An 11,911-nucleotide genomic window follows, 5' to 3' on the forward strand; every position below is an offset into this window, starting at 1 on the left:
CTCTCCTGTAACCCCAGAACTTGTGAAGGAAGATCAGGAGTTCAGGGTCATCCTTGGCTATGTACTCGTTCTGAGGCCATCTTAGAGACTCTATCTGAAAGTCTGAAAGGGGGAGGGAAGGAGAGAGGGAGGGAGGGAGGGAGAGAGAGAGAGTGTGTGTGTGTCTCCCATGGCCAGCATTTGCTGGGACCACCTCAAGGTTTTGCCTGTCAGTTTAGGTGATCTTGAAGGGACACCTACCTTCTGTCCCTTGTCTAGAAGATAAAGCAACTCCCTCCTTCACAAGGGGACTGTAAGGTGTCCTAGTGGCAAGATACAGGACAGGTAAGGCAGGAGCTTTATGGGACAGGGCTGCCTGCTCCGTACCTGGCCCCTCCCAGCCCAGGCCCTCTTGGAGTGGGGTGCAGGGGTCCTGGCTAGTCTCGCTCATTGTTCTCTTCTCTTCAGACCCGTCCCTAGTGATGCCAAATCCCCCAGAGCCTATAGACTCAGCCCCTGAACCTGTCTAACCGGTTGTACGGGAGGAGAGGGCACCCCCAAAGCGGGAAGAGTCCAGACAGAGCAGCTGGAGCCGCACTGCAGAGGGACCTCGGAGGAAGGACATCATCCCAGCCATGGGACTCCACGAGAGACAGTCGCCACTGCTGATGCCACTGCTGCTGGTGGTGACTCGTGTCCAGCCTGGGGCAGGTCTGGGTGAGTGAGGCTGGGGAGTGCCCTCTGTAGGATGGAACACTTCCTTTGGAGCTCCAGGTCCTCCAGTGCCCCTCCTTGGTTGTGGACTGGGGGCCTGGGTGTGTCAAGACATTCAGCCCGGATCGCACCGTCAACCCCCAGAATGAAAAGCAAGAACACTGCTTCTCTCCTCTTGTGGATTCTCACGCCCACATTTTCACCAGTGGCTCCCTAGTAACCCCTTACCGCCATAGCCCATTCCTCTTCCCTCAAATTAAGCAAATGTTAACTACCTACTGTATACAGAATACCCTAGTCTTCCATGGTAGGACAGGGATTTGTTTTTATTTGTTTGTTTAGTGTGTGTCAGCTTGTATGTCTGTGTGTGTGTCTGTGCATATCAGTGTGTGTGTGTGTGTCTGTGTGTGTGTGTATTGGTGAATGCATATTGTGATACAAGTGTGGAGGTCAGAGGGCAGCTTTAAGGAGCCAACAGATAGATCCTGGGCATAGAACTCGGCATATCCAGCTGGGTGGATTTCTGCCAGTTCTAGGACATCCAGGGCTACACAGGGAAACCCTGCCTCCTTGTGTACACAGCTGTGTTGTGCACAATGCATTGTGGGGCTCAGAGGATCACCTCAGGTGTCAGTTTCCAGACAGTGCCTGTCTCCACCGTAGCTGGGATCCCAGATGTATGTCATCACACCTGGCTTTTTATGTGTATGCTGGGGATTAGAACTCAGGTCCTCAAGCTTGTAAGGTCCCGAATTGATTAGAGACTTGTAGGAAAGCCCACTCCGTCTTTATTGTCTCAGGGTTAGGGGCTTGGAGTTGGAGGCGTGTTGTGCTTCGGTACTGGGCAGGGGAGCACTCAGGAGGACTGTGGGGAGGGCAGAGCTTCTCCCATGAGCACTGAAGCTGGACAAGGCTGTGGTGCTCCCCTGGGGTCCCCTGTAACATATGAAGCTGTAGACAGATCTGAGAAGGGGACAAAAGGGATGAGGGTTGAAAGGCTAGGCATTGGTCATGTGGCCATGGTGATGTTGGTCACGCGGCCACGGCGAGGCTGGAAGGTGGCAAAGAACCCAGAAGGGAGAAAGTAATGTCTTTGAATGAGCCAGCCCCCTGGATGGTCTGTGTCCCAAGCTGGGGTCTCAGTGCAGGGGACACTTAGGTGCCTCCCCGCTGCCCCTTCCATGCAGGTCACCTCTCTGCCTGTCTGTCCCTGACCATGGGTGCTGGGATTCAGGGTCTTTCCACCTTCTCTCTGAGACAGGGCCTCTCATTGGCCAGGAGCTCTGCCGTGCGGGCCAGGGGATCGGTTCAGGGGGTCCTCTCGTGCCTGTGGCCCATCTCACTGTCTCTGGGGTGACAGGTGCCCGGCACCATGCCTTACTTTTGACATGGTTCTGGGAATCTAAACTCACGTCCTCACGTTTGGGAGGAAAGCTGTGCTGCTGGAGTCTCCTCTCCAGCCCAGCTCAGCTCAGTCTCGTCTAACTAACGGGAGAGCCTGGCCCACATGGCTTGAGCAGGAGGGACACTCAGGTCTCTGACAAGCCCAGTCTTGAATTCTGGATGCCCCGAATCTGAGTCTCCTGAGCCTCCCTTTGTCCATCTGCCACTCCCTGCCCAACACCCCAGTGACACAGTACTGAGCTTCCAGAAGGCTATCACAAGAGGGAGGGTCCAGGGGCTCCACCCCCCCAAGGGCATCTCCCAGAAAGATTCCTTAATTGTGGATCAGGTAAGATGGCCCGGCTGGCAGACACTTGCCGTTGAGCCTGATGGTCAGTTTGATCCCCAGGACCCACATGGTGGAGAACCAACTCCCCAAAATTGTCCGTAACCTGTGGCACACGTGGGTATGTACACGTTACACACACACACACACACACACACACACACACACACACACACACACTCCCAGAGTGAGAGACAGAGACAGTGAGAGAATATAAATAAGAGCTGGGTGGTGGCAGCAGCAGTGCGCGTCTTTAATCCCAGCACTCGGGAGGCAGAGGCAGGCGGATCTCTGTGAGTTCGAGGCCGGGCTGGTCTACAGAGAGAGTTCTAGGATAGGCTCCACAGCTACAGAGAAATAAATTGAATAAAAAGAATGTGGTGGGAGAAATGGTTGCCTGATCCCCTTTGGAGTGCGGCTTCGGAGACACTGAAGCAGGGCTGACTTACTCAGCCTCTCCGCCCTCTCTTCCCACCCTTCCCAGAGCGCATCCACTATGTCCCGCAGCTCTACAATGCCACCCTGTTGGGAAGGCTCACACAGTCCACCTTCACACTGGAGCAGCCCCTGGGCCAGTTTGCGAATGTCAACCTCTCTGACGCGGACCCCATCTGGCTGGTGGTGGCTCACAGCAACTGTGCGTGTTTGCTTTCTCCCTGTGACGGGGCAGACGGGCCGGGTCTGAGAGGTCTAGCCGGCAGGGAGAGTTGGGAGGGGGGGGGGGCTGTGGCTGGGAAAGGCTGTCAAGCTTCCAAGTGTGGAACTTGTGGTCCTGCCCACGTGATTCCTATTGGCTGACCCTCAGTGTCACCCCCAGCCACCCAGAACTTTGCTGCCCCGCAGAAGGTGGAGGACAAGCTCGCCCCTGCCGGCTTTGATCACAACGGCTACTACCTCACACTGAGGGCCAGCCGGGTACACTACCAGGGCCGCCAGGCTAGCAGCCAGCTCCGAGTCCTCCGTGTTGGCAACGATACCAACTGCTCCATGGAGTCCCAGGGCTGTAACTCTCCCCTGCCAGGTGCTGGCCCCTACAGGTGAGCAGCAAAGATGGGGGAGGATCCTGCCTGGGACAAACCGGCGCCCGGGGCAGCTACTGGACGGCTCACTGAGGTCAGATGGGATGCCTGGGTTCCCCAGTAATCTTCCTCCCTTCCTTCTCTGCTTGTTTTTTGTTAGTGGTCCTGGGGGTGGGACCTGGGCGTGGAACAAGCACACCCCACCCTCTCACTGGGGATTGTAGGCCGGTCCTTACTGTCATGACAAAGCTCATGGGGGACCTTGGCGGGTTCCATGGCGGGTGATGCTGAACGAGGCGGAAAGACAAGCATGCCAGGGAGAGAGCCTAAGTGGACAGAGGTCTTTCTTTTAAAGGGGTCCTTTGCACCTGGACTGACCAGGGCACTGCCTGAGTGCATTCTGCCAGGTGACAAGGGCAGACCAGCATAATGCCCGAATCGTTATATTTTTTTTGTTTGTTTGTTTGGTTTTCGGTTTTTTGAGACAGGGTTTCTCTGTATTGTTTTGGAGAGAATATTTACACTTACATCATTCTTTTTTTAATAAAAGATTTATTTATTTATTTATTTATTTATTTATTTATTATGTGTATGGTATTCTGCCTGCATGTCTGCAGGCCAGAAGAGGACACCTGGCCAGAAGAGGGCACCAGATCTCATTACAGATGGTCGTGAGCCACCATGTGGTTGCTGGGAAGTGGACTCAGGACCTTTGGAAGAACAGTCAGTGTTCTTAAACTCTGAACCATCTCTCCAGCCCTACATCATTCTTTTTAAAATTTATTTTTATTATTTTATGTGTATGACTGTGTTGCCTACATGTATGTCTGTGTACCACACATGTGCCTGATGTCCAAGGAAGTGTTGAGTCTCTGTGTGGATGCTGGGAATCGAGCTTAGGTCCTTTTGCAGCAACAACAAGTGCTATTAAGCACTGAACTTCTTTCTTTCTTAAAAAAAATAGTGGTGGTGGTGGCGCACACCTTTAATGTCAGCACTTGGGAGGCAGAGGCAGGCAGATATCTGCGAGTTCCAGGACAGCCTCCAAAGTTACACAGACAAACCCTGTCTCGAAAAACAAAGAAGCCAAAAGCCCTAAATTATGGGGGCTGGAGAGATGGCTCCGTGGTTAAGAGCACTGGCCGCTCTTCTAGAGGACCCAGGTTTGATTCCCAGCACCCACAAATGCACATACGCAGACATATATGCAAGCAAAACATACACAAGAGATAATAACAAAATGAAATCTTTTAAAAAAGATTTATTTTGTGTTTAATTATGTGTATGGTTTTGATCTCATGGATGTGGGTAGCCACATGTGTGTCTGATCCCCTGGAACTACTTACTGGCAGCTGAGCTACCTGACATGGGTGCATTGTGTCCCCTAAGGCCTCCTCAGGTCTTTTTAAATAGTAATCCTCCTAGCTCAACCTCCTTACTCCATGGGATTGTTCCTAGTGCAGGCCAGGCACTCGTGGGTGGACACTAGCCTTGGACCCCTTTCTCCCTTGACTAAATGTTTGATTTACTCAGATTTGGTGTGGAGAGATCTAGCACACACACACAGAGTGAGGACCACTGCCGATGTCCCACAGCTCAAATAGGTCTCAGCTTCTGGGGGGCTCTGGGGCTGAGATTTCTAGTCCAGTCCTGACGCCTGCCTCAGGCTGGGGTCCCCAGAGGACAGGATCCCGGGCATCAAGACCTGAGGGTTTTAGAACCATGGGGAGTGTCCAACGCCAATGCTGGTCTCTGTTCAGAGTGAAGTTTCTGGTGGTGAATTCCAAGGGACCTGTGGCAGAGACAGAGTGGTCCAAGGAAATCTACCTGCAGCAAGGTATGGGAACAAGGCACAGCTCAGAAGGTATAGGGGGTGCTAACGGACCTGGGGACAGCGGGGGGGGGGGGGGGTTGGGGAAAAGTAGGTCTCCCCCTGTCAGGAAGCGTAGGGTTGTAGGGTTACCCTGGTCTTTGCATGTACCCCTCCTCTAGTCTGTCCCTGTTCGATTCGCGCGCGCGCGCGCGCACACACACACACACACACACACGGTGGACACAGGATGGTTGGTTTGAAAGCTGACTAAAGGGCCCTTATTTGGGGGTAAATAACTTTTTTCCTGCTTGCCTGTGCAGCCCAGACGTTCCCAGGAGACCCAGGGTTCCGCAGCAAGGGTACTGTGTTCATCATTGCTTTCTTGCCAATCCTGCTGGTTATCTTCCTGGTCCTGGTCATATCTGTTTGGTGAGTGGACGGGGTTGGTGTCGCCCCGCCTTCCAGCAGCAGCCTTCCTAGGTCGCTTCTTGCTGTTTGTCTGATGGAGTTGTTTCCCCGTGAAGGTTAGGCCTGGTTTCTCAGCGGTCGCCGCATGCCCCCTGGCGGCGGTATGTGGAATTGCGAGCGGGTAGTCAGAAAACATTTCACAGGGGCCACATCTAATAGATGTCCTTAACAGCGGATGTTTGTTTACACTGAGGTTCATAACAGTAGCAAGATTACATTTATGAAGTAGCAACAAGAATAACTTTATGATTGGGGGCCACCACAGCATGAGGAATTAAAGGGTCGCAGCGTTAGGAAGGTTGAGAACCGTGGGTTTTAGAGGATCCCTGGATTTGGGGTAGAGCCGGTCCCTGAGACGGTATTACTGGACCTGTTAGGATGAAAGCCTGGGATCTGGCGACCCTAGCAAGCTAGGTTCCGTCACCCATCCTGGATGGGCCAATTAAACAGATGGGTAATAATGAGGAGGGGCTGGAAGGATGGCTCAGTGGTATGGAGTGTGTACTACACTTACAGAACCTGTGTTCAGTTCCCAGCACCCATTCTGATGGCTCACAAACACCTGTAGCTCCAGCTCCAGAGGGATCTAATGCTTCTGGCCTGCACACGCACACTTCAAAGTAATAGAATAAAATAAATAAAAAAATTCAGTGTGGCCACATGGGAAAGAGTAACAAGGAGACCCAATGACTATGTCGATCTTTGGTACCCTGGAAAGGGTTAGGTTTAAATAGAGGGTAAGGAATAGGCATGGTTGAGCATTCCTGGTGAGGGCGCGGTCCCGGCCATCACTGACCATCCGCCACTGTCTTCTGCTAGTTCCCTCTGGCTGGCACCAGGCTTCAGTCCTCTGCTTCCCCAGCATAAGACTGAGTCCTGAGGGATTTCTTGGGATCTGTTGTTTTACAGTCTGATAGCCAAAGGGAGGGGAGCATAAGTGTCTCTTTATTCCCAGGCTGGGGTGTGGCTCAGGTGGGAGCCTGCTTGCCCTAGCGTGCACAAAGTTATCACCAGCACTGCTTAAAACAGATGTTCGCGGTAGTGGTGGTGCACATCTGGAATTCCAGCGCCTAGGAGGTAGAGGCAAGAGGATGAGGAGTCCAAGTCACATAGGGGGAGTTGAAGGCCAGCCTGGGATGGATGAGGCGCTGTCTGTAAAAACAAAAAGAATATCTTCATCCCTGCCAGTACAGTTACTCACAAAGGGATAGAGAGAGCCAGATGTGGTGTCACAGGCCACTAGTCCCAGCACTTGACAGTCAGTGTCAGAGAGATCTCTGAGTTCAAGGCCGGCCAGGTCTACATAGCAAGTTCCAGGACAGTCAGGGCTACATAGCAAGACCTTGTCTCAGGAAACAAAATAAACAAACACAGATGGGCAGAAAGAGAGAGGGAGGAGCCAGCTGTAAAGTTGTTTCTGTGTTACACTTGACTTATTTATGTTGAGTGTGGCACGTGTGCACCACAGCACACACTGGGGGGGGGGAGTCAGGTGACAACCTTCGGAGTCTGTTCTCTCCTTCAACCACGTGGGACCCAGAGGTCGAACTCAGGTCCTCAGGCTTGGTAGCAAGGTCTTCCGCCCACAGAGCCATCTCGCTGGCCCACAGGTGCTCTTTGACACACCCCCCTCAACTAGTAATAACTTTAGCTCTTGTAGAGCAAGCTGGTCTCAAACTCACAGAGATCCGCCTGCCTCTGCCTCCCGAGTGCTGGGATTAAAGGCATGCGCCACCACCTCCCAGCAATAATAACTTTAAAGGGTGTTATCTAAACCCCACTGTGGTTTTTAGAGCTTCAAGCCATTGCACAGGGAGCTGGGAACTGTCATCTTCTCAATGCCCCATGTCAGTTTGGTCCCTGGGGCCCACATGAAAGTGGTCCCCAGAGTTAGGGCCCCCACCGACCCTTCTCTCCCATTTCCTCTCTCCCGATCTCCCAAAGCTGCTGGAGGATGCCTATGTCCCGCCCACAGGAGCAAGTTCCCATGAGACGATATCACACCCACCACATGGACAGCCCTCGAGCAGAGCGGAGTTCCTGAGAGGTTCCAAGGGTTTTCTGCAGGGGCCAAGTGGCTGAGCCTGAGCTGGGGCCTGCCTGGAACCTTCTGGAACCGTAGCGGGAAAATGCTTTCAGCCCAAAACTTGGACTAGCCAGTCCCTGTCGGAAATAAATTTCCCTGATATCTTTGAATTTATCTCACGTATACCTGGGTTCATCTCCTCACCCCTGCCATTCTATTCTTTGTGCGTGTGTGTGCGTGCACACACGTGTGCACGTGTATGTGTGTATGCAGAAGCCTATCTCTCTCTCTCCACTTTTTGAACCAGGATCTGGGATTACAGGCATGTGCCACGACCGGCCCACTCCCTTTGACGCAGGGTCTCACTATATAACCCAGGCTGGCCTAGAACTCACGACCTCCTGCCTTGATGTCCTGAGTGCCAGCATTATGTGTTGTGCTGCCACACCTGTGGTAGTTTGAATGAAAATGGCCCCCACAGACTCACAGGGAGTGACATTGTTGGAGTGGGTGTGGCCTTGTAGGGGGAAGTGTCACCAGGGGGCGGGCTTTAAGGTTTCTGAAGCTCAAGCCAGGCCTAGTGGCCCCGGCTCTTCCTGCTGCCTGCCAGTCTGCATGTAGAACTCAGAGCTACCTCTCTGTCATGCACCATGTCTGCCTGCAACTTGCCATGATGACAATGGACTGAACCTCTGAACTGTAAGCCAGCCCCAATTAAATGTCTTCCTCTATAAGAGCGGCCATGCTCATTGTGTCTATTTGCAGCAATGAAACGTTAACTAAGACATCACCTGAGCAGTCTTTCTGTCCCTTTGTCCTAGCTCCTCTGGGAGAAGTTCTCAAAGTAAGATGTTAAGACTCAGGTTTTGCCAGGAGGTGGTGACTCACGTCTCTATTCCCAGCCGGCAGAGCTCAAGGCCGCCTTGGTCTACATGTAAGCTCTGGGCATCAGGGGTACATGTTGGCTGGAGAGGTGATTCAGCAGTTAAGAGCACCTGCTGCTCTTGCAGAGGACCTGGATGTCCCAAAGGTACCCGCACACATAATGCCCACAGAGACAAGAAGGTGTGCACACCTGTACCCACATACACACAAAATAAAATAAATGCAGCCGGGCATTGGTGGCACACGCCTTTAATCCCAGCACTTGGGAGGCAGAGGCAGGCGGATCTCTGTGAGTTCGGGGCCAGCCTGGTCTACAGATGGAGTCCCAGGACAGTCAGGTCTGTGTAGAGAGACCCTGTTTCAAAACAAAAGCCCAACAAAGTGAAAATCTAGAAAAAGAAGTAGTGGTGTTGCTCAGAACTGCACTTGGTGCAACCCCCACTTCTAGCTAGAGAAGCCCAGACAGGGCTGGGGGCTGGGGGCTGGGGGCTGGGGGCTGGGGGCTGGAGGCTGGGGGCTGGGGGCTGGGGGCTGGGGGCTGGGGGCTGGGGGCTGGGGGCTGGGGGCTGGGGGCTGGGGGCTGGGTACACACAAACCTGTGGTTCCCCAAACCAGTATCAACTCCAGACCCCAGCCTCCAGCCTACTCCAGGCCACACAGGACGCATCATCAAAGTGCTACACCTCGGTACCCAGGCAAGGCTCTGCCCTCACGATCTCCCTGGCTGCCAAGGGTGGGGGCGCCAAGGGTGGGGGCGCCAAGGGTGGGGGCGCCAAGGGTGGGGGCGCCAAGGGTGGGGGCGCCGGGAGCCATGCACTCAGCTGTTGGACAGACCCACAGCGGGGGCTTCCTGAATCGATGTGGCCTTGGTGGTGGAGCAGGACACCTGTGCCAGGTGGACAAGGGCAGGTGCCCAGCAACAACATGTTTCTGGGCAGGCAGTTTGGGGACAACATGACCTGAGGTGATAGCTGGTATCATATGTAGGGCCTCACCCTGGGAGGCAGGAAGTCAGGCAAGATACCGCTGGCTGGGTTCCCCCTGCCTGCAAACAGCCCTAAGTAGTTTATGATCCTGAGCAGATAGATAAGGCTACTGAATGGAGGAAACTCTAAAGACAGAGTAGTCATTTGGCTGGGAGAAGCAGGAAGGCTTAGAACAAACAGGATCCCACCCTGGGGCTCTTGAGAGCTTTTTTTTTTTTTTTTTTTTGAGACAAAATCTTCATGTAGCCCAGGCTTGTCTCCAAGTCATTATGTAGCTAAAGATAACCTGAACTAATTCTCCTGTGTCCACCTCCCAAGATGTAGAATTACAGCCATGCCCTATGGTGCCCACCTAGCATTCTGTCTGTCTGTCTGTCTGTCTGTCTGTCTGTCTTTTTATTATTTAAAGATTTATTATGTGTACAATGTTCTGTCTGTATGTGTACATGCAGGCCAGAAGAGGGCACCAGATCTCATTACAGATGGTTGTGAGCCACCATGTGGTTGCTGGATTTGAACTCAGGACCTCAGGACCTCAGTGCTCTTAACCTCTGAGCCGTCTCTCCAGCCCTATGTATTTATTTTATGTGTATACTTATTTTGTCTGCATGCATGTGTGTGTATGTCTAATGCCTTCAGAGACCAGAAGAGGGCATGGGATCCGCTGGAACTGGAGTTACAGGCGGTTGTGAGCCACCATGTGGGTGCTGGGAACCAAGCCCGGGCCCTGTGCGGGAGCAGTCAGCACTCTTCTCTGAGCCAGTCTCTCCAGTCGGGCTCATCCCCGACAGTCCACTTCCTCAGTGTAGACCCAGGTCAAAAGCTAGGGTTGACGCTGCTTGTGGCAACACACACCTGCAATCCTAGGAATGGGAGGTAATGGGGGGGGTCAGACGCTCAAGGTCAGCTTCAGCTGCGTGGGGAGTTCAAGGCCAGCTTCAGCTGCGTGGGGAGTTCAAGGCCAGCTTCAGCTGCGTGGGGAGTTCAAGGCCAGCTGGGGCCCCAGGAGACCCTGTCTCTAAAAGTGCTCGGGGAGGGGCACAGGACGGGCCTCTGCTGGCAGAACGCTGTGAGTCACACCTGCATCCTGGGCTCCGTTGCCAGCACCGTGTAATCTTGATGTAACGGTCGGGGCATGCCTGTGATTTGAGGCCAGCCTGGGCTACATGAAACCCAGCCTGGGCTACATGAGACCCTGTCTTGGAAACAAACAGAGGCAAAGCAGCAACAACAAAAATCAGAAGGGAAGAAAAGGCCAAGGTTGAATGAACCAAGTGACCTTAGAGCCCTCTGTTTGGAAGGGCTTAGTCTGCGCCCGGAATGGGCTGGGCCACGGCAGGAAGCAGATGGTAGCTTGTCCTGGAGAGCAATTGAGAGTGTTTACAGAGAGGAGGGGTGTGGGCGGCCTAGGGCTAGCAGGAACCCCTGAGCCCCAAGAATGATGGGTATACGTAGCAGTCACGGGAAGGGCCAGGACCTGTCTGGAAGGTGGAGGGACAAAACCCCAGAAAGAGCCAAAGGGATACAATGTCCACTCTGTCATCCTGCCCTGGGCTATGCCTAACCAGAAGCCAAGCTCCTGGACACACAGAGGACAAGGGTGGGACTTTAATTTTTTTGAGTTTTTGAGGCAGGAAGGGCCTCATGTAGCCCAGGCTGTCCTCAAACTCCTTATGTAGCTGAGATGACCTTGAACTTCTGATCTCCTGCCTCTACCTCTTAAGTGCTAAGATCACAGGGTGTGTCATCGTGCAGTTTGTGGGATGTTGGGGATGGGACCGGGGGTGTTGGGGATGGGACCCACGGCTCCCTGCATGCTAGGCGGGCGCTCTATCCTTGCTTTTCATTTTAAATTACATTTAGTTATTTATTTTTCCTGAGTGCTGGCTTGCAGGCACAAACCTTCAGGACAGACTTTCAGAACTGTGTTTCTGGAGACAGTCCCCGGCCTCTGCTGTGTCTTTTTGCTGTTAATGGTCCCCATCTTCTCCCTAGCTGCCCTGTGAGTTCTTGGCTCCCTCTCCACTCTGCTACACAGCCCCAAGGTCCCGCGAGTCCACCCATTGAACCGAGATCTGTGGCATCATGTTCCTTCCCCATTCTGAGGTCCTCTGGTCCTTACATCAAACCCTGGACAGGTCCAGGCCAACTCAGGTCCTTCCACAGACACAGCCCTGCCGTAGAGACGCAATCCTCTTCCTTTCGTCCTAGCCAGGAGCTGAGGCCAGAGTCTACCTCAGCCACACGGGGAGAGCCCAGCACAGTGTGGCTGCCAGCGTGTGCGTGCGTGTA

The 11,911-nt window shown here is 53.4% G+C and overlaps 1 protein-coding gene across 1 annotated transcript; it reads left to right on the top strand.

Annotated features, from left to right (window-relative positions):
• The first annotated feature begins 528 nt into the window (after nt 1-528).
• On the top strand, nt 529-7,918 carry LOC101824637 (uroplakin-3b-like protein 1). The gene is made up of 6 exons (XM_005080380.2): nt 529-696; nt 2,907-3,059; nt 3,240-3,459; nt 5,202-5,278; nt 5,575-5,683; nt 7,667-7,918. Exons 1-6 carry the CDS (start codon nt 615-617, stop codon nt 7,764-7,766), a joined length of 741 nt encoding a protein of 246 aa, XP_005080437.2. The 5' UTR covers nt 529-614; the 3' UTR covers nt 7,767-7,918.
• The last annotated feature ends 3,993 nt before the right edge of the window (nt 7,919-11,911 follow it).

This window comes from Mesocricetus auratus, unplaced genomic scaffold (assembly GCF_017639785.1).
Source record: "Mesocricetus auratus isolate SY011 unplaced genomic scaffold, BCM_Maur_2.0 Super-Scaffold_100025, whole genome shotgun sequence".
Classification (NCBI taxonomy): Eukaryota; Metazoa; Chordata; class Mammalia; order Rodentia; family Cricetidae; genus Mesocricetus; species Mesocricetus auratus.

Coding starts and splice junctions, on each gene's coding strand:
- LOC101824637 (XM_005080380.2), top strand. CDS start 615: ATGGGACTCCACGAGAGACAGTCGCCACTGCTGATGCCACTGCTGCTG. Junction 5,279..5,574: donor GGAAATCTACCTGCAGCAAG/GTATGGGAACAA, acceptor TTGCCTGTGCAG/CCCAGACGTTCCCAGGAGAC. Junction 5,684..7,666: donor GTCCTGGTCATATCTGTTTG/GTGAGTGGACGG, acceptor GATCTCCCAAAG/CTGCTGGAGGATGCCTATGT.